We start from the raw sequence: 26,523 nt of genomic DNA, 5'->3' as shown, positions 1-26,523 counted from the left end.
TGACCCAAAACTTTCGAAAGTTAGTGTAAAGTACCCAACTAAGGTACAAAACAAATAACCATACACGAATACACTGCAGAAAATGACTAAGGGTGCGTTCACACTTGTCATGTTTGGTTCGATTAAAACGAACCCTGGTGCGATTGCTCGGATAGTGTGGTTCATTTGAACATGTGTGAACGCTGCCATCCGAACCCTGGTGCGCACCAAACAAGCGGACCGAGACCGCTGAAAAGATGGGTCTCGGTCCGCTTCCAAACGAACTCTGGTGCGGTTCGAATGATATATGAACGCACCACGGACCAAAGACATGTATCCGAACCAAAAACAGGAAGACGAGACCCTAAAAAGGACAGAATCCTTACGCATGTCGGTTTTTCTTGTCATAGTCGCGAGTTTGCCCATCACAGGCATCAGACGCGCGTCTCCACACAGCAGATCATTTGTGTGTGTGACGGATGGATTCCCGCCGGTGTTTTGACTCCTTTACACATTTTATAAGCTCTTCACGAGTTCCCAGCTGGCCAAAATACCATCACATGCAGGCTACGCACACACAACGAGCGCATTTACCTCAGCAAACAGCACTGTTTTGGATGTTCGGTAAGTTCCGTCTCAAAATAGGCAATACGTCATAAAATCCGACCAATCACGTTGTGAATGTATCCCTATTAGGTTCGCTATCTTTTGGTTCGGTGATAAAATTGCCAATGTGACCGCTAACCGGACCAGGACTAAATTGTTTTTTTCTTCTTTGGTCCGGACCAAATGAACCAAACGAACTGAACTACAAGTGTGAACGCACCCTAAGTGAAACAAAAACATCCAAAAAGTTTACAGGGTCAAACTCTGGTAAGCTGAAATGAGCCGGTTTCCAGCCCAAGAAGTATTCCTCTGGGGTGTAAAACTGAAGACCAATGTTGAGAGCAAACTGAGGGCACAAGAGATAAGAAGAACATCAAAAAAGCCTGTAAAGCTGTGTTTTGCCAAAAGCCCATACCATTGTAAAGTTTCCCTTTTTTATTATACTGAAACGGAGCAAGAAAAACACAATGCCCCCTTGTGGTCAGAGTAAGCTATTACACATGATTTGCATCAACAATTTCTTATAAAATACAGTAACTCTTAATAACAGTAACACATTCAATCTGCTTATGTGTAATGAAGACTACAGTTAACGTCATTACCAGTCTGTCACTGCAGGAGAAGTCTTTCTTCTTTTTCCCCGGAGCCCAGTTAGCAGGACGTCCTGCTGCATCTGCAAAATGAGAGGAAACCATAACTGAGCATATGTTATTGGGTCATTTTGGGTTGTGCTGAAAATAAAAAAAGAAGATAAAACTGTTGTTAAAACAATGTTTTCTGGTCGCACTTTATTTCAAGTGTGGGTATCTGCAGGTCAGAGTAAAGGGTGAAAGGGAGGGGGCGTTTGAACGGTGTGTTAGAGTGTGGGGTAGGGTTGGGGGTGTACTTACAGTAAGTACACAGTAGTATAAAGTAACTACATGGGTTATGGTTAGGTTTATGTGGAAGAATAATAAGAAGACTGCCAAATAAAAATACGATTAAACTACTCTTTAGTTCCATTAAATTGACCTCAAATCAAAGTACTGAGACTTGAATTGAATTGAATTGAGCTCACCTCCTACATAGAAGCTCTGTGACACGTCTATAGTCACTCCACCATTTGCCTGCAAAAACACAATGGTGTCTTAAAGGTGCAATAAGTGATTTCTGAGAAACGCTGCTGAAAGTGGATTGGACCGAGCACCAAAACACACTTGTAGCCAATCATCAGTAAAGGGGCGGAGCTATCAAGGGGTGTGATCCTTTTGGGTAGGGGCATGTTTGTTTTGGTTATTTTAAATATCAACAGCGTTTCTCAGAGATCACTTACTGCACCTTTAATATACACACGCTACTGTAACCAAACGTGCTGCTTGTATGTAAGTAAAGCAAATGATACAACTTTATAATGCAATCCTTCTAATAAACATCTACAAATAACCACAATAGTGATTCACCTTCTCACACAGATGTTCCCACATTCCAATAACAGGCTTTCTGTAAATACCAGGGGCCGTGGAAACAAATACCTGAAAAACACAATGTATTCCCATTCGTAAATTAATAAGATAAGGGAAATACATCTACTACACTCAGTTTTCAAACTGGCATTCAAAACTTTCTTTCAAAAAGTTTGGGGTCAGTAAGGTAATAAATTAATACTTTTATGCATTAAATTGATCAAATTGACTGTAAAGACATTTATAATGTTTTAAAAAAAATTATATTCCAAATAAATGCTGTTTTTTTTAAAACTTTGCTTTTGAATCCTGAAAAAAAAAAATCTATCACAGTTTCCACGAAAATATTAAGCAGCACAACTTTTTCAACATTGATAATAATTTGTAAGAAAAGTTTCTTGAGCATCAAATAATCATATTAGAATGATTTCTGAAGGATCATGTGACACTGAAGACTGTAGTAATGAAGCTGAAAATCCAGCTTTGTATTTTTGCTAATTACATTTAAGAATATTCAAATAGAGAATGATTATTATAAATTAATGCAGACTTGGTGAGCATAAAATATTTCTTTCATAAATATATATTAAAAAAATCTTATAGACCCCAGACTTTCTAACAATAGAGTATGTTGAAGTGTGAATGTGTCATTAACCTGGATGGGCAACTGAAGCGTCTGTAGAACATCCTCTGCTTTTGACTTGAACACCTCCGGTCTGAGTTTTCCTCGAGATATACCCATCTGATTGGTGAAAAATACCACCTAAACGGAGTGAAGCAAAACCAATTGGACATTTATTGATGTAACATTAGCTCATATTGACAGCATCAACATAAAATGAAGTGATGGGTGATTAAGAAGCACCTTGTATCCTTTCTTCAACAGACTGGCCAGTCTGGGCTGAATCTCTGGGAAGAGAATCCTAAACAAGAGTAAAACATCACATTAAAGACAACAAACAGCTGCAGCGTTTAGGAAGTTCTTCAAGCAGACTCACTTCCAGTCATCCGGGCTTGTGGGAAACACTTTCCCAGACTTTGTAGTGATAATGCAGCCATCAATGTCAAAACCTGCAACCTGAAACACAACAAAACAGCATTAAACATTATAAGGTTTTGCTGATTAAATGCTGTGTAATTCCTGTAAGAAAGTTCATGTGTTACTTTGGAGCTTTCTGGAACCCCTGCCGCAGTGAACAGCATAAGGCTGCCGATTTGTTGCCAGTGACTCTGAGAGCAAGTGGAAGATGAGGCGCTGGGTTTGACTGTTGCTGAGTCCAGGCTGTCATCACTCTCTCTCTGAGCAAATGCTTGTAACTGCTTAAGCTTTTTCTCAGCTGAGGTCTGTTCATCTTCGTCCTCCTCATCGTCACGCCCTCGTTTTGTGCGAGGAACGTCCTCCTCTGGGCTGTGAGGTCGTTTTGTTGCCTGAGAAACAAGAGCCAAGGTTTTATGGGATATTTCAACTGATTTTATGGCATACAATAAACTCTAATAATAATAAAATGGGTTGAAAGTTTTTGAAAATGTCTGGAAAGATAATGTAAATTTCTCACCAATATAAAATATGTTTCTTTAATGAATTTATACATTTATATACTTCTTCAGACTCAAATTAAATTAACTTTTATCTTTATTAATGTATTCTTCAATATTGTTTTTATCCTAGCTCAATGTTTCTTGCCTTTTTCTTCAAAACGCATAGAAAAATATAACTGTTCCTAAAGCACAAATACAATATTATCATAAATACTTCCCAAAAATTAAATAACTGCAGTAAAACAATTGATGATATCTAGAAAAATTCAGAATGAGGAAATGCATTGATACCGTTCCACTGTGGTACAGAATTGCCATGTGGCAACATTTATATTTTCTTTCGTAAAACTATGTTAGATAAAGTTTATCTATTATAATCAAAATCTATTTAACATATTTTAAAAATACTGTTGTCTAAGAAATGTGCCCTTACAAAATCTAAAAAGAGAGAAAAAAATGTATTAGTGTATTATTGTCTTCTTTAAACTCTGTCCTTTTAATATACAGAGAAATGGAAAATAATATGTAGCGAAATTTTTCTAATATTAAAATGTAATTTATTCCTGTGCTCAAAGCTGAGTTTTCAGCATCATTACTCCAGTCCTCAGTGTCACATGATCCTTCAGAAATCATTCTCATATGCTGATTTTTTTGCTCAAGAAACATGTCTTATTATTATCAATGTTGAAAACAGCTGTGCTGCCTAATATTTTTCTCATTAATAGAAAGTTCTAAAGAACATTTATTTGAAATAGAAATCTTTTGTAACATTTTAAAATGTCTTTACTGTCACTTTTGACCAATTTAATGCATCTTTGTTGAATAAAAGTGTTAAAGGTGCAATATGTAATATTTTCTGTCCGCTAGAGGCCTATTCAAAACAAATGTGTAGCTTGATGATGCCAAGTTTGAGCGCGGAATCTTGGGACATGTGGACTCCATCTCAATGGCCGGTGGAAAACAATAGGAATAGGACTCAGGAAGAAATCATGTTCATGGATGTGATTATTAACGTTACTGTAGTATGAAGCAGAGAAGGACCGAGTGTTGTGGGAGCTGGAGGAGGCCGCTGGAGTGATTGCGCAACACACGCCTCACAAGCATTTACATTTACATTTATGCACTTGGCAGACGCTTTTATCCAAAGCGACTTACATTGCATTTTACTATACATTTGTATGGGAGTATATGCAATCCCTGGGATCGAACCCATGACCTTGGCATTGCTAGTGCCATGCTCTAACCACTGAGCTACAGGAAAGCTGAACTTTTATTATGCCACAGTCGCCGGCGCCGCTTCCGCTTTTCCGGTCATGAGTATGAGGTAACGCAGCTCTGTTTATCATATTAGATACATTTGAGTGTGTTGAAAATGTTATAATGTTACTCTGTGCGTTCGCTCGGCGGCTGCTGTGAGACACTGTTACACACTGCAGTAAGATAGATCGATTTTAGAATATCATATTAAATATTGGATGGCTTGTGTTGATAAATGGCATGAAATTAATTTTAAAACGTTTTAAAAAATTCTGTATTACTGTTACTAAAAATAAAGCTGCATCTGATTATGCTATATTAGCTACTTCACAAAATAGTGTTTTTCTCTGAGGCATGGTAAAGCTACTCGCAAAAAATCAAGAAAATTAGATTTAAACAATAAGACTAAACGTGTTGAGCTATATAACAATAATTAGTTTTCTGTCTATAAATATATCAAAACAGTTGTTCCCTTGTCTATTAAAACATGTAATATATTAAAACGTCTTTGGTGTTTTCATGGTTTCTACAAAATAAACCCGGAAACCGAGGGTAACGCGGGTATGACACAATTGACAGGCGACTCCTCACACGTCCCGGAACCTTGGTTAAAATTGCAATTTTCTCACGATTTACAAATAGTTGGAAACATTTGGGATATTTTAAGTACTCAAGTGAACAAAATATATAACACTGGCCTAGTGTTCTTTGGATATCTTACTGCAAAAATCTTACATATTGCACCTTTAATTTCTGTCAAAAATATTTTCTCAGACAGTTCCACTACCATGGATTATCTTGATACCTTTTTTGAAGATTTAGAAAAGTAATCCTGGATGCTCCTTTTGGGATCATTTGAGATTTTCTGTCTGTCTCTGCTTTCATCTGCTGCATTCCTATTCTTCTGAGGAGAGGAAGACTTTCCATTTGAATTTCCAACAAATTCCACAGTGAACGGGTGGGACTGATTAACCAAGTACAGTGTGCAGCCAGACGTCAGACATCCAGACTCGCCACGACCCAAAGACTGACCGTCCAGGGAAGACGGGTTGGGCCCGAGCTGTGGAAACAGACTGATTTGTACTCACTTATGCTTTCCTATATTTGTTTTCATCAAATTTACTGTGTTAGTAAATTGTAACATGCTGGGGTTTTTATTTTACCTGAGTAACCAGAATTTCCTGTTTGGCATAGTTGGCCACAAGTTTGACTGTGAAAAAGAAATGCACTTCCGTGATTCATTATGAACAGACACAAATGTGACACGTACAACTTTTTTTGTATAATTAGGATGGGTGTGATGTGAAAACCCACCCTGATGCCTCGAGCACTTCTTGTCTGTAATTCTGGATTCAGGGCCTCGACCTAACATAAGAGCTCGACCATCAGCCAGCTCCACCCGAGCTCCATTCACACTAACTAGTGCGCACTGCATCTCCACTCACGGACGACAACAGCTGGACTGCAGAGGGAGAGAAGATACAGTAAGAAACACAGTACAATTAAGATTCAAATAGTCAAAATGGATGGTACATTTGTTATTTATCTGACTGGGTTCAGAGAGTTAATTATGAATATTTAACCAGATAACTATAATGCAACTCATTAGATATATGACATAACTTAACGTTTTAATACGTCTTTTAATGTTTCATGTGTAAAAACAATGAACTTAGTCGAACTTTGTCCCCAGAAGGCTCATAAAGGCTCCGCATAACTTTATAATCTGCGTAGCCTTTGTGTACCTATAAAGTTCCTCAAACATATATTTCAATTGGGGCGCTATCATTTTACTAAATACACAAGACAATATCGAAATGACACTTACCTGTTGTTTAAAACTTTAAAGTTATTTCTTGCGATTCAGTTGTAGACGCTTCAGGGGTCCGACATGTAAATATTTCCGATGTGGAACAACGGCGCCCATTGTTTGGTTCCCATCATGTCATTGGGAGTCATTTTGTTAGCAACCTGTCATTAACCAATTTAATACCATATTTTCTCATTTGCATTATCACATGTATTTTATCTGATAGCCCGCTCAAACAAACGGTACAGTTTGTAAGCAAGTTTTTAAAAAAGCAGTTAGTGATATCGTGCTTTATTCTTGGTTCAAATTGCTCACAACCTGTGGGAAACAACAAAGAATGGATGGATGGATAGTCATTTAATTGATTAAATCGCTGGATGTATGTGGGTTTGCTATTGCTGTGATCTCATGTGAGTGACAGGTTGCCCCGCCCTCGCGCCAGTAAACACCATCAGAGAAGAAGAAAAAATAAATAATGATGTGCAAAGATAAAACATTTAATACTGACTTAATTCCATGAAATCAGTTTTGATTTTATGGTGACTTTAAGCTGGCAACATATTGCATTGCAGCAAGTAGCCTGCCTGTTTTTGTGCTGAAAGGGGATTTAACTCTTTGTTTGTGTAGTACCTGAAAATCAGCACAAAGTGCACAGACAAAAGAACGTATGAGTCTATTCAGTTTGTTTACGCCTGTTAGATGACAAATCTTAAGTTTACATAAGTATTATCGTGAGATAGGATATCCTGCTTATAATTATTGCTTGATAAACATAGTTTATTTACTTTGCATAATGCAGTACCAACAGTTTAGTTTAAACTGGCAAGTGTTTTTTTTTTTTTTTGTCTTAAAGCTATGAAAACCTGCACATAACATATGGAAGAGAAAACATAACATATTTCATAGTCTGAAGCTAAAAATCTGAGTCTGTGCCCATCACACACTTAGTAATTTTTTGTGAGATTTGTCAACAATTTCAGCTCAAAATCTGCAGACTGTCTCTGACTTTCAACAACTAGTGTTGATTCCAGACTGTAAATCAGGGCAAAAATCTGGGTAAAATTTGTATAGTGTATTCCTACCTTTACCTAAAACAAGGAAACAAATTAATAAGCTACCCCCTCACCACCACCACCACCACCCATCACCCACCACCCTACACACACACACACACACACACACACACACACACACACACACACACACACACACACAGAGCTCTGTACAAAGCTACTCATCTCATATTTCTTTTTAATGAAAAACTAGTTCAGGCATCCAAATGCTGTAGAGGGAGTGGTTTCTAGATGAACAAACAAAAAGAAAAAAGGGTGCATTTATGGGCGTGCTCCTAGGGTGTGTTCCTTATGGGTGAGCCATTGGTCATAGCCACAAACACATTCAAACAGTAGTTACTCAGAGCTAATAAAGAAAGTCATTTGAGCTTGTTTGTATCTACAGATAAAGGTGAGTGTGTGTATATTACATATGTAGCCACAATTGGGATGGGATGTTTAAATTTTAAAGTTTAAATTGTTTAGATCAGATTTTTGTATAATATATTAAGCTATATAATTCTTTAACAAATGTATTTTTCTAAATATATGCAACTTGATTTTCTGTCTTTGTCTAGGACTGAAAACCAATCAGTATCATTTCTCTGCATGCACAAGTTCTGGTTGAACAAATCCAGTGTTCAGCACCTGTACAATTGATTGTTAGTTAAGAGTGATTGATTTGAATTCACTTACTAAACAGAAGTAGTCCACCATGGCACGTGAACTGGACTACTACACTCTCATGTCTGGGCTGCAGGAGCTTGATTTCCAAGGGAAAGCAGTGCCCAGCGATCTTGTACTAATAGGTGAACATGCCTTTCCACTTGTCATGAATCCAAGAGGTCAGGTGCTGATGGCTGCATCTCATTACGGTCAGGGACGTATAGTGGTGTTGGGACACGAGGAATACCTAACACGCTTTCCTGGCCTCATAGAGAATGCCCTAATGTGGCTCATGCCATGTACCGGTGTCGCCGGCATTGTAGGGATCAATGGGAGTTTACGTTCAGTAGCTGACAACTTGAACTACTGCCCTATCAAGACAGAGCTAGGAGACTTTCGGGATGGATTAGCTATATATATCACAGATGCTAACAGTGTCGAGAACTGTGCAAAGGATCTGATTGCTTTCCTCAAAGCTGGAGGTGGTTTGATCATTGCTGGCCAAGCCTGGAGTTGGTCTAATGACCATCCACAAGAAAACACTATAAGGAACTTCCCAGGAAACAAGGTGTGCAGTGTTGCAGGAATTTATTTCTCTGAACACCCAGGAGAAGTTGGAAAATTTCCTGTTCCAAGAAATATCCCTTCTAATTGGCTTGCTGTATCGTAAGTTCAGCATACATTTTTGCTTTTTACCCATTCATTAAACCATGCATTTCACCATCTGTCTTGTCTTTTTCAGAATAGGCAAAGACTTCAAAGATGATCTAGAGTTCCTGCTGCATGGTGTGCCTGAGTTTGACACCACAGGAGGGGCTATAGCATCTGAGGTGATGGTGCACGGACCATTAGCATTTCCCATTGCGGTCACTCCGGCTGGAAAAGCATTCATTGCTGGTGCATATTATGGACAAGGTCGAGTAATTGTGGTATCCCATGAAGGCTACATGGGCCGGGACTCTCTGTCCACATTCATGATCAATGCTATCAAGTGGCTTGATGAGGGTCGGACGGGTGTTATTGGGATCCTGCCCAGCCTCAAAGCAGCCCACACGGTACTGAGCAAATCAGGTTTAGATTGCCAGTTGACTGGCTTCAGAGAAGATCTGAGCGTCTACGTCTGCACTTCCTACAGTGATGCCCAGTGTGCAGAGATCCAAGAATTTGTTGCTGAAGGTGGAGGTCTTCTGATTGGGGGTCACGCCTGGTATTGGGCCCAGACCCACCCTGGCTGTAATGCGATGACCGAATACCCAGGAAATCACATTCTTAACAAGATGGGATTGTGCCTCTTAGGCAACACCTTGGGTGGAGGGTTATATAAGGCCCAAGAAATAGAGCATAGATGTAGAGAGGGGTACCACTTTCGTAGCATGCTGCAGCGATTTGCTGAACATGTAAGCCAGGGAAAAGAACTGACTGATCATGAACAGGGCTGCTTGAAGCAGCTGGGCTGCGACTGTGCAAATTACCTTAGTATGTGTTCTCACGACAGTGCCGCCTACACTTCAGTGCTCGCACTTCTTACTGACATAGTGAAGGAAGTAGGTGTTCCACAGGTGTGCAGTAATTGTCCTGTTGAAAGTGCCAAAGACCACCTGATGCTCCACGTTGGGACTGAGGTATACAAAGTGTCGCCTAATCCTGATGCCCTTCTTCCATACATCGTCAAGGACAGACCTGACTTGCCAACTGTGTCTAATGCAAGAGTCCGGATCAGTGCAAACACTGCGGGTATGAAAGGTTTCTTGCCAAATGCAGAAGGAAAATGGTATTCCTTGTTTAAGTTTTACAATTTCTTAACACTATAAAATTACTTGTTTCAGATTGTGAAGAATGGATAAGCACAGGCTTATATCTTTCTTCTGGTATGAAGACGTTCATAGCAATACCTCCAGAGATCGTTGGGAAAAATTGGCAGGTAATCAATAGTCTATATACATTACATGTTTCCAATAAAGGAATAGTGCTGTATGTAATATACTTGTCATTCTAGAAACAAGTTTAATGCTCATAGGGCTTGGAGAGCATGTTAATAACATGAGGAGATACTCTATATACACAGTAAAATCCCCATAGTTAAATCAACTCTGCTCAGAGTACATTTGGTCCCTCTCTGAATAGTGTTAAAATAACACTGAAGCAGAGTTAATTAAGTAAGTGTTAATTAATTAAGTGATGATTGAACATTTGTGTTTCTCTTGTGTTTTTCTTTTCTTCAGTGATTCTGCTTGTTAACAGCAGGTGTTCATCATTAATGTTCAATCATCACTTAATTAATTGCTTAACTATCTCATTAACTTTAACTCTGCTTTAGTGTTATTTTAACACTATTTAGAGAGGGACCAAATGTACTCTAAACTGAATTGATTTAACTCTGTAGATTTTGCTGTGTAGGTGCAGCTTGGTTGCCAGACAGATAACATTGGTGGAGCAAACGTCCTGAAACGGGCTCCTGTGGTCCATGAGCGATTTCCCTTGGACAAAGAAATGGTCCAGGTCTGGAATCTGTGGGGAGGGCTCATCTACCTCATAGCACCTCCCCAGAGCAAAGTGGATGGGGTGGAAATTGTCGTGCAGGTCTCAGTACAGGCTCCATACTTCAAATCTGGTAAGAATTCTGAATTAATATACAATGAGCATCACAGTAAGGTTTCTATTCAGAACATTTAAAGGTCTATGGTAAAACTTGTTATGTGCCACAGGAGAGACAAGTGTAGCTGACTGGGTGAGCGGGATCCGTTCGGCACCTGCCCCCTGGGCCGAACTTGAGTTTGAGAATATCATCATCACATTAGAATCAGAGTTTATAAGGAATCTGGACCGCCCTGATGAGGTGGCTACACTTTGGGATACCATAATGAGAAGCATAGCTGACCTGGCAGCAAGACCTGCAAAGTTTCCCCGCAAGGAGCGGTTTGTTGCAGATGTTCAGATCTCTCACGGTCAGTGGTACTATTGCTGAGATAAAGAACCATCACTATTACAACAGAATCATGCCATTATTATTAATTACATTCACACAATCCTAACGATAACACTGTTCCTCCTATTACCCCCTCAGGTTTCATGCATGCTGGATATCCCATCATGATGCACTCCAACTCTGCCCCAGCACTAATAAAAGTAGAGGAAGCCTATAAAAGTGGTATTTGGGGAGCCATTCATGAGTTGGGTCATAACCAGCAGCGCAGAGTTTGGGAGTTCCCTCCACACACCACTGAGTGCACCTGCAACCTGTGGTCAGTGTACGTACATGAGGAAGTGCTGCAATTGAATAGAGCTAAAGCTCATCCCGCCATGACTCTAGAAAACCGCCAGGCTCGTACCAAGATGTATTGCAATGGTGGTAAGGATTTAAATAGCTGGAGTATGTGGACAGCACTCGAGACTTACATGCAGGTAAAAAGACTGTGAAAAAAGTTTTAACAATTTGTTTATTCGGTTAAATGCATGGGTTTATAAAAATTGTTTGATAAATTACATTTTTGGTTACATCATCATTGCCAGTATTTTTTATTTTTAAAGCAAGAATTAATTATTTGTGAGCCTTGGAAGTAATAATTAACTTTTTTTTTCAAAGTTATTTTTTAAAAAGAAATTTGTAATTTAAAAAACAAAACAAAATCTTATTATATAAATATAAAAAATTATATTTATACCAATTTTTTGTGTAATCTTCAATCATCTCTCTAACCTTTTTTTTTTTTTTTTACAAGCTTCAGGAAAAATTTGGCTGGGATGCTTTTAAGAAAGTTTTTACTGCCTACCATAATATGAGTGGAGTGCCAAATGACAATGCAGGCAAGATGAATCTATATGCTGAGACCTTCTCCAAGGTGGTCAACCTGAATCTGTGCCCCTTCTTCAAAGCGTGGGGTTGGCCCATCCAGCCCAGCACAGAAGAGAAGACCTCTCATCTCCCTGAGTGGAGTGACAATCCTATGAGCCAGTACGCATAGGAACGTCTCAGATAGCTTTTAAATTTTGCAGTGCCAGTTTTAATGTAATTGAGGGGTAAGATTAAGTATAACATGTTATATATATTTTATTTGGAGTTTCATGGACATTATTGTATTCATGAGCAATTGATTCATCCCAATGTGAGGCACAAACTTAGAAATATAATTTTAAAATTTCTGAATATTCTTGTTTTTAATAAAATGTAGCTACAGGTTAAGTGGGTTAAGGTCAAGTACAGTATAACCTGAACATGCATGTTAAAAACACAACATATAAATACTACTGGGTGAAGTATTAACAATATCACATACATCTAACAATATAACCAATGTCTCTCTGCATACATATAATACACTCCCATAAAGTGATATATGCTATAGCAAATCTCAACTGCTTGATTGTATATTGATATTAAATGTAAACTGTAATATTGCTCAGCTCTAAACTAAATCTGCACAGTTAGGCATCAAAGTACTATAAACATTAACAGGAATGCTGCTTACAATGCATATTGTAAATAAAACACAATACACAAACAATTGACTTTTGATGCAAAAATATGTAAGCCAAAAATTTCTGCAAGCTCTGAGACCTCTAAAATGAAAAAAAGTATTAAAATCATAACAATGCTTTCTTTTCAAGATACAGACATTTTTGATATATATGTGTTTCATTTCTGCCAAGCAATATCAATATGAGATGTGTAACAAAAATTAAAGTTGACAGAGTTTCAGAAACAGTACTAGCTACATTAAACTGCTATATTTAATGCTGAATATAATGTATAATAATGCAATTAGGCAATATTTGTGGGTCCTGATAATGCCAAATGTCTGATTTTTACCAGTAAAAAAGGGCTTACATTTATTTATATGTATATATACATTTTCAGGTTCAGAATCATGAATATTTTTATTCTGGTGTCACCATTGTTTTACTGCTTAGTTCTCTTTTAGGTTCAGCTATCCTAATTCTAATTTTGTGTTAAAATTGAGTTTTATTGCTCAGTGACACACCTAATCAAATCTTAAAATATTGTAAATTCTTTATTAAGTTGCATGTTCAACAAAGTTATTGAAAATTGTTTATGTTTTGGAAATAAATGTGTTATTTGAATTTCAGTTTCATTTTAATTTTTTTTCAAAATATTGTGATACGTATCATATTGTGAACACAGTATGGTAAGCTGAGTGTATCGTTACACCCCTAGTAAAAGGCCATCAGCCACATGAAATTAAATGCCACTGCAAAAACAAAAATGTGCAATTAGCTGTTCATTTGCTTCCTTTTTGCCCTTAGTGAACACCTATACTTCTAATCGGCATGTCATTGTCAACCTGTGGGATCCACCCCATTAGTTTCACTGCATCTGGGAGAACCATCCCAAATATCATATGTACAGCACTTATTGAACATGCCAAAATGTATCCTTGAAAAACTGCTAATAGAGTTAAAATATTTGCAACATAAAGTAGATTAGAATGACTCAAATATCCCTGACACAGACATGAAGTTTTGTGGCAGCATGTATCACTTAAAGACATTTCCTCCAAGCAAACAGAGATACTAAAAGATGTGTGTGCAGCTGTCCAGCTGATTTTACATTGGATAAAAGCCTCCCTTTTACCCTGCTCTGACAGAGGGTACCCAACACCATATCAATAATAACAAACAGATCACAACTTAAAGAAACCTAAAGATATACACAACTTTAAACTATGGACCTGATTCTAGCTTGTGGCGTGTTGGCTGAGCATCCAGCTGATCTAAAGCTTCACAGTCACACTAACCCTAAACGCTGATACAGATTATATTATCACCATGCCCATCTCAGCTCTCTGTGCCCTAGTGTGGTGGTGAGTAGGAATGCATTAGTGGAAACAAAAGCACTGGCAGTGGTAATGATGACTTGGCTTACAGAAACACAGAGCCCTGTGCATTGGGACAATATTAGTCTCACAGCAACATACAGACAGGGGAGTATGGGGGGTATTTAGATTATTTACAGTCGGCACTCTCATCTGTCACATTCCTCTCATCTCTGCCTCTACATCAATGCATCCATCCATTTATCTCTCTTCATCCCTCCCTTCAACCCAGCAAACATGGCCACTTTCAGCCATTGATTCATCAGCACATCTGAGCGGTTATGTTAGTCTACCTGTCAGCTAGTATGAATCAATGTGTTTATCTTTCTTTCAATCTGTCCTCTGGAATACATATGACTTTGTCAAATTGTTAATAAGCTATACCTTCAGCTAAACTCTCCATATATCAATAACTCTACAAATACAATTAATTAATCTGCAGCTGACATTCTCCCATTATAATAAACCAAGCTGTCTGTATTGCACAATAAATCTCTTATTCACAATGTTTATGGCTTGTTTTATATTAGTGTTTTAGTTCTGTCACGTCTTGTAATGTATATTGAGTGTTACACCATCATTGCATTCAATATCTAGTGTATCCAGAACAATTCCAAATTGATTATGGTGACTTTCAGCAGTTATTTTCAGGGACCATTGCATTTAAAATTGAGTTTAAAATTACACAAGTTAGAAAAGTTCTTATGCAAGTTCAGGTCCTGTAATAGATCATTTAGGGAAACTGAGAAGAACAGACCCACAAAAAGATAAAAACAAGAAACTGGTGTGAAGTCACACACTCATGTCAATGTGATCGCTGTGTGTCTCTGTGTCTTCAGTCTCTGTAGCTCCTTATTCACCATCAGCTTATCCTGAGGAAACTGAACTGATGTCGAAATACTGAGAGTCCTACAATAAAACACACAGAGAGTCACATATGAGTATGAGACATTACTGCTGTCACATCACATCAGGAGATCATTTCAGAATAAACACAGCCAGAGATATGAATGAAAAGCTGCTAATAGATTAATAAAGTAAATGATAAACAACATTCTCTTAATCACACACAGAGACACTGTAAGAGATGAAAATATCCATATATTTATAGATCAGTTATATCACAGAATTAAACTCTTATTAAAACAGTTTGAGACTAAAGTGGAGCTGAATATATTATTTTTATTCTCCAGTTACACACATGAGGCCTGTTACTGAACAATCAATTTAAAAGCATTAAATAAAATATATACTCACAATATTTTAGTTCTTTCAGTTTATGATGTGGATCATCTTTAAGATCAGAGAGCAACTTCACTCCTGATTTTCCTAGTTTATTCCTAGACAGATCCAGTTCTCTCAGGTGTGAGGGGTTTGATCTCAGAGCTGAAGTCAGAGCAGCACAACCTTCATCTGTGACTCCACAATCATACAACCTGTAGAGAACAATGACACACTCTTCACTCTCTCAGTTTAGATCAGATCAGTTTAGCAGTGAAATTATTAAACATAAAGTACAAACCTAAAGCACAAATTAATGTTTGATGGATCATTAGACTGAGATCTAAAATGTCACAAAACATGATCATAAAACATCTGTGTCATTCAATCAGGAAAAATAATATCTTATATTTGCATGCAAAATCTGTTTTAATAAATGACACTATTCACATGGGTTAGTTTTACTATGTTACTCAGATCTCTACTATGTAGTATGTATGAACTATCAATTAGTGTGTGTGTATATACTTTACATTGTGATTCATTTGTAACAGTCAAATATGATCTTACCACAGTTTCTCCAGCTTACAGTGAGGATCCTGTAGTACATCAGACAACAGATTCACAGATTGTCCTAGTTTATTTCTAGACAGATTCAGCTTTCTCAGATGTGGGGGGTTTGATCTCAGAGCTGAAGCCAGTGCAGCACAACCTTCATCTGTGACTCCACAATTATACAACCTGTAGAGAACAATCAAACATTCTTCACTCTCTCAGTTCAGTTCAGGTCAGTTTAGCAGTGAATCTTAAAGCACAAATTAATATGTGTGATCAATTTGTGGAGGGTGGGGGGAGGGGGTATTCAACGTACACAGAAAGTGTAAACCTCTTGCAGTTCACAAAGCTTATGATACGTCATGCACCTTCCCTATTAAACTTGTGGAAAAAGTGGGGAGCAGAGAGCCGTTATTACAGTCGTTATTTTCTGGTTCCCAAAAAAGAACCAGAAAAAATGCGCCAAAAAATGCGCCATCTGAATCGAGCCCTGGCAAAGCGCTCATTCAGAATGATTGCGTTAAAACAAATCCTCTCTCTCATCCGATCCAGGATTGGTTTGCTTCTGTGGATCTAAAAGATGCATATTTCCATATCCAGATAGTCCCTCGACACAGGCACTTTCTGAGATTTGCGTTTGAGTGAATCACTTATCAGTTTACCGTCCTTCCCTTCGGTCTGTCTTTAGCTCCACGTTCACAAAGTGCATGAATGCTGTTCTCTCCCCTCTATGTCTGAACGGAGTGCGCGTTCTGAACTATCTGGACAACTGGCTGCTCATGGCTCATTCAGAGAATGTGCTGGACAGTCACAAGCATATGCTTATCAACCACCTGCAGTGTTTGGGGCTTACAATCAATTTTCAGAAAAGCAAACTCCAACCCACAAAGTGTATTTCGTTCCTAGGAGTGAGTCTCGATTCTCTCTCTATGCAAGTCCACCTGACTCCGGAGCACACGCAAACGGTCACGAACTCGCTCTCAGTGTTCAGGGAAGGGAAATCGTTACCATTAAAACGCTTTCAGAGAGCACTTGGGCTGATGGCGGCAGCCTCAGCAGTGTGTCGCCTGGGTATGCTACACATATGCGCCCGCTCCAGATTTGACTGAAAGCCTGCGTTCCGGCGCACGCTTGGCATTCGGGATCAATGCACGTATTGGTGACTCGCAATTGTCTAGAGGCGATAGCCCCTTGGATGAGCTACACGCTACAAATGGGGCGTGATGATGGGGCAGGTAAGCAGATGCAAAACTGTCACAACAGATGCATCATGCACGGGCTGGGGTGCCCTTTGCGATGGCAGTCCAGCTTTCGGTGTTTGGACAGACACGGAGAAAGCGTAGCACATAAATTGCCTAGAACTGTAGGCAGTTCACCTGGCCCTGGAGCAATTTTACGCTCAAGTCCACAACCATCATGTTCTCATTCGTTCGGACAACATGGCAGTGGTAGCGTATATAAATCACCAAGGCGGCATCAGCTCGCGCCCCCTCTTGAAGCTCACGACGGCTCTTCTGTTATGGGCAGACCAGCACCTTTTATCTATTCGAGCTGTCCATGTCCCCGGCCGTTTGAACTGCGGAGCGGACATGCTGTCGAGATAGGGTATTCTCCAAGGAGAATGGAGATTACACCCTCAAACAGTGAGTATGATTTGGAACATATTTGGACCAGCAGAGGTGGACCTCTTCGCGTCAGCAGAGAACACCCACTGCCCACTATTTTACTCCGTAATGGAACAGTCCACGCTGGGAGTGGATGTGCTTACTCAGCGCTGGCCAAAAGCACGCAAGTATGCATTTCCGCCAGTAAAAATCCTGCATCAAGTGCTGTGCAAAATCAGGGAGGAGAGGGAAACCGTGCTGTTAGTTGCGCCGAAATGGCCCACTCAGCCCTGGTTCCCGGACTTGCTAGAACTGTTAACGGGACCCCCTGGACAGTCCCGTTAAGGAAGGACCTATTGTCTCAAGCGAGAGGCTCAATTTGGCACCCAAATCCAGAACTGTGGGACCTGCACGTCTGGCCTCTCAGCGGAGCCAGCCAGTAGCTGCACTCCCTCAGCGCATGCTGAATACTATTGCTGAAGCGAAAGCCCTTCTACGAGGCATCTCTACGCTTATAAATGGAAGGTTTTTGAGAGCTGGTGTACCTCAAACACGGAAGACCCTGTAAGCTGCCCAATTTCAGTTATACTATCTTTCTTGCAAGAGTGCTTAAATGGTGGCCGCACGCTTTCTACGCTCAAAGTGTATGTTGCTGCTATTTCAGCTTTCCATGAGGAAATCGACAATCGACCCGTTGGCAGAAATGATCTAGTGGCAAAATTTTTAAGTGGAATGAGACGAATGAACCCTTCTCGCCCACCCACTATCCCTACTTGGGATTTAACTTTAGTACTGAAAGCTTTGACGAGCCCACCATTGGAGCCACAGCAGTCAATTTCATTAAAAATGATCTCCTACAAGACGATGCTTTTGCTAGCGCTTGCTTCAGTTAAACGAGTGGGCGATATCCACGCACTTTCAGTCAACGAGTCCTGCATGGATTTTGGCCCGAGTGACTGCAAGGTCGTTCTCAAACCGAGAGAGGGTTATGTTCCTAAAGTACTCTCAACGCCGTTCAGAGCACAGGTTATAACTCTCTCAGCTTTTGTCTCTAATGAGCCTGCGGCGGGGGAACCCCCCTCTTCACAACCACTCTGTCCTGTTCGCGCTCTGCGCGTCTATGTTGAGCGCACTAGACAGCTAAGACTTTCAGAGCAGCTCTTCGTCTGTTTTGGTGGCCGCACTAGAGGACTGCCTGTCTCAAAACAGAGGTTTTCCCATTGGATTGTGAATGCAATAGCTCTAGCTTACGGTTCACAGAATGTAGAGTGCCCTGTAGGTCTTCGAGTACATTCTACAAGGAGTATCACTTCATCATGGGCCTTGGCAAACGGTACACCCATTGAGGACATTTGTTCTGTTGCATGTTTATGAACATTAATGACAAGTGAATTCAGGTTGACTGCAGTGTTAATTTCGTTAACGAAAACTATGGCTATGATGAAAAAATGTGGCTAAAAGACTAAACACTTGACCAAAATCACTCTTTTGAAATAACTTTTTGTTTTTGTCGGGTAAAGGAGACAAAACATTACAGACTCTCTTTACGAGCAGTCACGCTTACGGTTGCCAGATTTCCAGAATTTAAATCCCTTATCAGAGCTGTTCTGTTAAAGGAACACGTTTTAATTAATCAATGCTATCTGGCAACCACGCACACGAGCTCTCTCTACAAGAAGCGCGGATGATCTGAAAACAAAGAAAGTAAGCTAAAGTTCAGCGTTCTTCATTTGAGATTTTCTACTTAAATTAAAGTGTCATTCAGTCGGTCTATATTGCGCTGCTTGTTTACTGACTAAATCTGGGACCAAAGTGCAGGCTGATATCCAGCAGTGGTTCTCAAACTGACGTATGTGAAAAGTGCTGTTCATTTTATTCTACTCCACCTTAAAATAACATGAAAACTGAACATCTATTTCTAGCAGGTAAAATGTCGTATATACACAACATTCAATCAAATTACCTCATCTTTCGCGGTCAAAACTGACTGCACCCACACAAGCCAGCATCGCACTACATTAGTGCTGTTCTCGACAATATAACGTTATCTTTGTAAAAGTGGGGATTTAGCACTTAATGGCATGAAGAACAAATATAGACACAGACTGCATGTAAGATTAAAACTCTCTTCGATAAAAATACATTTCTGCGAGTTACTGTTTTTAAAGGAGCCATCGAACGTTTTTTTAAAAGATGTAATATAAGTCTAAGGTGTCCCCTGAATGTGTCTGTGAAGTTTCAGCTCAAAATACCCCATAGATTTTTTTAATTAATTTTTTTATCTGCCTATTTTGGGGCATAATTAGAAATGCACCGATTCAGGTTGCGGCCCCTTTAAATGCTCACGCTCCCCGCCCACGGAGCTCGCGCTTGCCTTAAACAGTGCATAAACAAAGTTTACACAGCTAATATAACCCTCAAAATGGATCTTTACAAAGCGTTCGTCATGCATACTGCATGCATGCGTCGGATTATGTGAGTATTGTATTTATTTGGGTGTTTACATTTGATTCTGAATGAATTTGAGGCTGTGATCCGTGGCTAACGGCTAATGCTACACTGTTGGAGAGATTTATAAAGAATGTTGTGTTTATGAATTATACAGACTGCAAGTATTTAATAATGAAAATAATGACGGCTCTTGTCTCCGTGAATACAGTAAGAAACGATGGTAACTTTAAGCAAGAATATTGCTAAATATAATATAATATAATATAATATAATATAATATAATATATAATTTCCCAAATATTGATTTTATACAGTTCAACAAACAAAAGGGTAATATGTGCATTTTAAACATTATTGTCAGTATTTTTGCTCTATTTTGCAACGAAAGCCACAGCAGAACTGCAGCGCACAAGATGTGTTTCTAATGAATCTGCAGGTTTAAACGAATCGTCAATGATTCAATGATCCATTCATAAATACAGCCGCTTGCTTTGATACTGAAAGAATGCATGACTCGATGACTCACTCTTTTAACGTTAAACTGACGGACTGGGTCGGATTGCACTGGAATTCATGTTCTGCTTCTGTGAACAGTAAACCCCGCCTACATTGATTTGATTGGACATCTCAATTATTTTGACATTAAGGAGCACTTTTAGACCGCTGAGGCAGACCAGACTAAAAATTTAACTTTTAAACCTTCTTGTCATCCTAACAACATACTAAGCGCTGCATAGTGGAGTACAGCAGAGCAGTGCAAAAACGTCAAATATTTTAGTAAAGCTAATAGGCTCGGTAGCTTTTGCAGCACGTACGCAAGCATGTAGTCTGCTATTGTTGTTGTTGTTGCTGTTACGTGACATAACGGTGTCTGATTAGGGTCGAGACGTGGAGTGATGACATCATCATTTCACAAAATATACGGATTGGCTGTACACACAAAAACGCAAGGGTGTAATTTTAGATTTATACACTCTGGGACCCGGTTTCAATAAATCAGGCTCCCAAAACGCTGGATCCATCTGGACGAAATGCCTATTCGATATAAAATTTTTGCGTATACAGCTAAACGCGTCTCAGTGTGGACAGGCTCTCAGTTCTGACTGTTGAACTCAAGTCTGTTTAAAGTCAAGAAACTGAAATGTTGATTGTGTGTGAAAGTGTGTATTTCAGTGTGACTCTCAGTTCTGCAGTATCATGTTACTGATTAGCAGCTCATGTTTTCAATCATTTACAGCTCAATCATATACTTTACATTGTGATTCATGTGAGAGAGTCCAGTTTACAGTGAGGATCCTGCAGTACATCAGACAGCAGATTCACTGATTCTCCTATTTTATTCCCAGTCAGATTCAGTTCTCTCAGGTGTGAGGGGTTTGATCTCAGAGCTGAAGCCAGAGCAGCACAACCTTCATCTGTGACTCCACAATCACTCAACCTGTAGAGAACAATGACAAGCTCTTCACTCTCTCAGTTTAGATCAGATCAGTTTAGCAGTGAATCTATTATTAAAGAGAAAGTACAAACTTATAGTGCAAATCAATATGATAAATCATTGAGATCTAAAATGTTACAGAGCACAAAACATGATCATATGTGTGTGTGATTTTACAAAATTAAAAGCAATATGTTAGAAAGTGTCAATGCAGAAAGATGAACATGATGAACAGTAAGAATGAATCTGACATGTTCTTTATTTCTCAGTTCTGACTGATGAGCTTGAGTCTGTTTAAATCAAGAGGCTGAAATGTTGATTGTGTTTGTGTGTACTTCAGAGGAGATGTCTTCAATCATTTACAGCTCAATCAACTGAACTCACAGCAGCAGAAAGAGGCTGAACACTTCAAATATACTTTACATTGTGATTCATGTGAGAGAGTCAAATATGATCTTACCCCAGTTTCTCCAGTTTACAGTGAGGATCCTTCAGTACATCAGAGAGAAGCTTCACAGCTGAATCTCCTATTTTATTCCACAACAGACTCAGTTCTCTCAGATGTGAGGGGTTTGATCTCAGAGCTGAAGCCAGAGCAGCACAACCTTCATCTGTGACTCCACAATCATTCAACCTGTAGAGAACAATGACACACTCTTCACTCTCTCAGTTCAGATCAGATCAGTTTAGCAGTGAATCCATTATTAAAGAGAAAGTACAAACTTAAAAATCACAAATTAATATGTTTGATGGATCATTAGACTGAGATCTAAAATTTCACAAACATGATCTTAAAACATCTAAAGTATCATTCAATCAAGAAAAATGTCTCTTATTTGCACTATATTAAATGTCGGTCTTATGCAAAATCTGTTTTAATAAATGACAATTCACTACATAGGTTAGTTTTACTGTTACTTAGATCTGTAATGTGTGATATGTATGGAGTATCAATAGTGTGTGAGTGTGTGCGTGTGATTTAAAAACACATACACACGAAAGTGGCAATTCAGAAACATGATGAACAGTAAGAATGAATCCAGCATGTTCTTTATTTTTCAGTTCTGACTGTTTAGCTTAAGTCTGTTTAAAGTCAAGAGACTGAAATGTTGATTGTGTGAAAGTGTGTATTTCAGTGTGACTCTCCAGCCTCAATCCTGCAGTATCATGTGACTGAGGAGCAGCTCATGTGTTCAATCATTTACAGATCAATCAGCTGAACTCACAGCAGCAGAAAGAGGCTGAACACTTCAAATATACTTTACATTGTGATTCATGTGAGAGTCAAATATGATCTTACCTCAGTGTCTCCAGTTTACAGTGAGGATCCTGTAGTACATCAGACAGCAGATTCACTGATTTTCCTATTTTATTCCTAGACAGATCCAGTTCTCTCAGGTGTGAGGGGTTTGATCTCAGAGCTGAAGCCAGAGCAGCACAACCTTCATCTGTGATATCACAATCACTCAACCTGTAGAGAACAATGACACACTCTTCACTCTCTCAGATCAGATCAGATCAGATCAGTTTAGCAGTAATCCATCATTAAAGAGAAAGTACAAACTTAAAAATCACAAATTAATATGTTTGATGGATCATTAGACTGAGATCTAAAATTTCACAAACATGATCATAAAACATCTAAAGTATCATTCAGTCAAGAAAAATGTCTCTTATTTGCACTATATTAAAAGTCTTATGTATAATGTGTTTTAATAAATGACAATTCACTACATAGGTTAGTTTTACTGTTACTTAGATCTGTAATATGTGATATGTATGGAGTATCAATAGTGTGTGAGTGTGTGCGTGTGATTTACAAACACACACACGAAAGTGTCAATTCAGAAACATGATGAACAGTGAGAATGAATCCAGCATGTTCTTTATTTTTCAGTTCTGACTGTTCAGCTTGAGTCTGTTTAAAGTCAAGAGACTGAAATGTTGATTGTGTGAAAGTATGTATTTCAGTGTGACTCTCCAGCCTCAGTCCTGCAGTATCATGTGACTGAGGAGCAGCTCATGTGTTCAATCATTTACAGCTCAATCAGCTGAACTCACAGCAGCAGAAAGAGGCTGAACACTTCAAATATACTTTACACTGTGATTCATGTGAGAGTCGAATATGATCTTACCACAGTTTCTCCAGTTTACAGTGAGGATCCTGTAGTAGTACATCAAACAGCAGATTCACTGATTCTCCAATTCTATTCCATGACAGACTCAGTTCTCTCAGGTGTGAGGGGATTGATCTCAGAGCTAAAGCCAGAGCAGCACAACATTCATCTGTGAAACCACAATCATTCAACCTGTAGAGACATGAAAATCAAATGGCATAATAAATAGTTAAACACTATCTAAAACTATCAAATATCGATCAAAAAATTTCAATTTCAACATAATTTAACAATGCCAAATTCTTATTCAAGTTTCATGGTTAAATTCACACTAATAAATGATGTTATGATTGAACTAAATTAATATTTATTAACTTAGAAACCACCCTTTTTTCTAAGTTAATATTAATTTAATTCATTCGCTCTTCAATCACACAGTCTTCAACCAGGAGTCTGCAGTGGTACTGCAGGGGGTCCGACAAGTAATGTTTGATCACAAGTAATTTAAAACATGGGAGAAAAACATAAAGTCAAATATAAATAAGCTCCCTCAGTTGATACTGTAATAATATCATATTGGTGAAACAGGTTTGACAATCGATCATGTGCGCATTTGTGTTTGCACTCAGAAGAACATCAAAAGTTTCTATTTAAATTTATTTTTGCAGCGGTGAGAAATGTAGCCAATCACAGACATTACATGCTGCAAAATGGTATGTCAAAATAGATACATGCAATGATACAGACTAATAGATTAACAGAAAAATACACTGTGCATTGATATTCTTGTTATGGAGGAGCCGTTGCTACACATTACATCTGCACTTTACTGGAGAACCTGCACTAATTTCAGATACTCAGTGATTTGACTCTCAATCATCCATCTCACAGTGAAATTAAATGTGAATTTTTAGTCAACATTAAGCTAAATATTAAGTAAATGTTTAATTGTCCATTTGACTAGTAATATAAAAAATGTATGACATGATATGTTAACCATACATTAAATGTTTTTGGGAGATTTTAGCTACTTGATAAATGAGCTGTTTCTCAGTTGTTGGGTCTTAATTTCTTTTATGAACTTTTATTGTCCTAACGTTTTAACAGTGAAGTGATTATTTTCATTGATACTTACTGAACTGATCTGGATTTTTTAATTATGGGCAGCAGCTTTTGAAAAACTTCCAGTTTTTCAGCTTTATTGTTTCCTCCTACAAATTTCTTAATATCAAACTCATCCAGCTTCTCCTCTGATGTCAACAACACAAAAGCTACTGCTGACCACTGAGATGAAGAGAGTTTGGCTTCCTTTATTCTTCCAGATTTCAGATAATGTTGTATTTCCTCCACTAGTGAATGATCACCCAGTTCATTCAGACAGTGGAACAGATTGATGGATTTCTCTGGAGAGTCAATGGACCTGATCTTCTTCTTGATATACTCAACTGTTTTCTCATTGCTGTCAGAGCTGCTGCTTGTCTGTTTCATTAGTCCTTGTAGGAGAATCTGATGAGACTCCACTGACAGACCCAGAAGAAACCTCAGGAAAAGGTCCAGATGTCCATTTTTACTCCGTAGAGCCTCTTTCACAGCTCTCTGATGCAGCTCAGATAATGAAACATGTTCTGATGAATTGAGTTGAAACCTGTCCTTAACTTTAGACATCAAACTCTGTTTGTTGATTTGGTCAAACACATTTCTGTTGTTGTTTGTACAGGAGAGGTGCACATATAGAGCCGCTAGATGTTCCTGAATGCTCAGATGAACAAAGCAGAAGACTTTCCCCTGATACCAGCCAAACTCCTCTCTGAAGATCTGAGTGCACAATCCTGAGTACACTGATGCTTCTGTCACATCAATGCCACACTCTCTCAGGTCTTCCTCATAGAAGATCACATTGCCTTTCACAAGGCACTGAAAAGCCAGTTTTCCCAGTTTGAGGATCATGTCTTTATCTGTCATCTTCTTCTCATAGTCCTTCTCATGTTTGATGTTGGTCTGAAGGATCAGGAAGTGTGTGTACATTTGAGTGAGAGTTTTGGGAATCTCTCCACTCTCTGCTTCGCTCAGCATCTTCTCTAGAACAGCGGCTGAGATCCAGCAGAACACTGGGATGTGGCACTTGATGTCGAGGCTCCTTGATGACTTCAGGTGTGAGATGATTGTATTGGTCAGACTCTGATCACTGATTCTCTTCCTGAAGTATTCCTCCTTCTGTGGCTCATTGAAGCCTCGTACCTCTGTCACTCGATGGACACACTCAGAGGGGACGAGATCAGCTGCTGCTGGTCTGGAGGTGATCCAGATGAGAGCAGAGGGAAGCAGATTCCCCACAATGAGGTTCATCAGCAGCACATCCACTGAGACTGGTTCACTTTCATCACACAACCTCACATCACTCTGAAAATCCAGAGACAGACGACACTCGTCCAGACCATCAAAGATGAACAACACTTTATATTTGTCACTGGATATTTCCATTTCTTTTGTTTCAGGGAAAAAGAAATGAAGAAGATCTGAAAGAGTGTTTTGTCCTTCATCAAATTGATCTCTCTGAAAGGAAGTGGAAATATGAGCTGGACGTCCTGATTCTCTTTCCCTTCAGCCCAGTCCAGGATGAACTTCTGCACAGACACTGTTTTTCCAATGCCAGCGACTCCCTTTGTCAGCACAGTTCTGATGGGTTTGTCTTGTCCAGGTAAAGGTTTAAAGATGTCATTGCATTGGATCGGTGTGTCCTCTGTTTCTGCTCTCCTGGATTGTGTCTCAATCTGTCTCACCCCATGCTCATTACTCATTACTCTCTCCACTCTCACCCTCTGTGATGTAGAGCTCTGTGTAGATCTCATTCAGGAGTGTTGGGTTTCCCTGCTGTGCTGTTCCCTCATACAGACGCTCAAATTTCTTCATCAGATTTGATCTAAATGTGTTGAGGACTTCATGACTGTTAAATTTAAA

The 26,523-nt window shown here is 39.0% G+C and overlaps 2 protein-coding genes and 1 pseudogene across 3 annotated transcripts in view; 1 reads left to right on the top strand and 2 right to left on the bottom strand.

Annotated features, from left to right (window-relative positions):
- LOC125249441 (bifunctional polynucleotide phosphatase/kinase-like) overlaps positions 1–6,279 on the bottom strand; it is an 8,567-nt gene extending 2,288 nt beyond the window's left edge. Inside the window, exons 1-11 of the mRNA XM_048161735.1 lie at positions 6,138–6,279; positions 5,987–6,033; positions 5,629–5,883; positions 3,192–3,455; positions 3,026–3,105; positions 2,893–2,950; positions 2,683–2,790; positions 2,025–2,096; positions 1,643–1,691; positions 1,188–1,258; positions 839–931 (exon numbers count right to left, since the gene is read on the bottom strand). Coding sequence (XP_048017692.1) covers positions 839–931; positions 1,188–1,258; positions 1,643–1,691; positions 2,025–2,096; positions 2,683–2,790; positions 2,893–2,950; positions 3,026–3,105; positions 3,192–3,455; positions 5,629–5,883; positions 5,987–6,033; positions 6,138–6,258 — 1,218 coding nt within the window. The 5' untranslated portion in view covers positions 6,259–6,279. The remainder of the gene's footprint in view (positions 1–838; positions 932–1,187; positions 1,259–1,642; positions 1,692–2,024; positions 2,097–2,682; positions 2,791–2,892; positions 2,951–3,025; positions 3,106–3,191; positions 3,456–5,628; positions 5,884–5,986; positions 6,034–6,137) is intronic.
- Positions 6,170–13,430, top strand: LOC125249438 (TRPM8 channel-associated factor homolog). 2 transcript variants are annotated; one of them, XM_048161731.1, is made up of 8 exons: positions 6,170–6,307; positions 8,264–9,017; positions 9,094–10,085; positions 10,178–10,272; positions 10,749–10,962; positions 11,057–11,296; positions 11,416–11,753; positions 12,071–13,430. In XM_048161731.1, the coding sequence occupies exons 2-8, from the start codon at positions 8,401–8,403 to the stop codon at positions 12,311–12,313; spliced, it is 2,739 nt and encodes a 912-aa protein (XP_048017688.1). In that variant the 5' UTR covers positions 6,170–6,307; positions 8,264–8,400; the 3' UTR covers positions 12,314–13,430. The 2 variants fall into 2 exon arrangements, with proteins under 2 accessions (XP_048017688.1, XP_048017689.1); XM_048161732.1 differs by lacking the exon at positions 6,170–6,307 and adding an exon at positions 6,924–8,097.
- Positions 13,152–26,523, bottom strand: LOC125249447 (annotated as a pseudogene).

Source organism: Megalobrama amblycephala, linkage group LG16 (genome assembly GCF_018812025.1).
Source record: "Megalobrama amblycephala isolate DHTTF-2021 linkage group LG16, ASM1881202v1, whole genome shotgun sequence".
In the NCBI taxonomy this organism is placed as follows: domain Eukaryota; kingdom Metazoa; phylum Chordata; class Actinopteri; order Cypriniformes; family Xenocyprididae; genus Megalobrama; species Megalobrama amblycephala.
This window is presented reverse-complemented; position numbering and strand designations above follow the sequence as displayed.

What these genes read in the sequence shown, in the direction of transcription:
- LOC125249438 (XM_048161731.1), top strand. Translation starts at nt 8,401, where the DNA reads ATGGCACGTGAACTGGACTACTACACTCTCATGTCTGGGCTGCAGGAG. An exon ending in TCTAATTGGCTTGCTGTATC is followed by an intron (nt 9,018 to 9,093) that starts GTAAGTTCAGCA and finishes TGTCTTTTTCAG; the next exon opens with AATAGGCAAAGACTTCAAAG. An exon ending in GATCAGTGCAAACACTGCGG is followed by an intron (nt 10,086 to 10,177) that starts GTATGAAAGGTT and finishes TACTTGTTTCAG; the next exon opens with ATTGTGAAGAATGGATAAGC.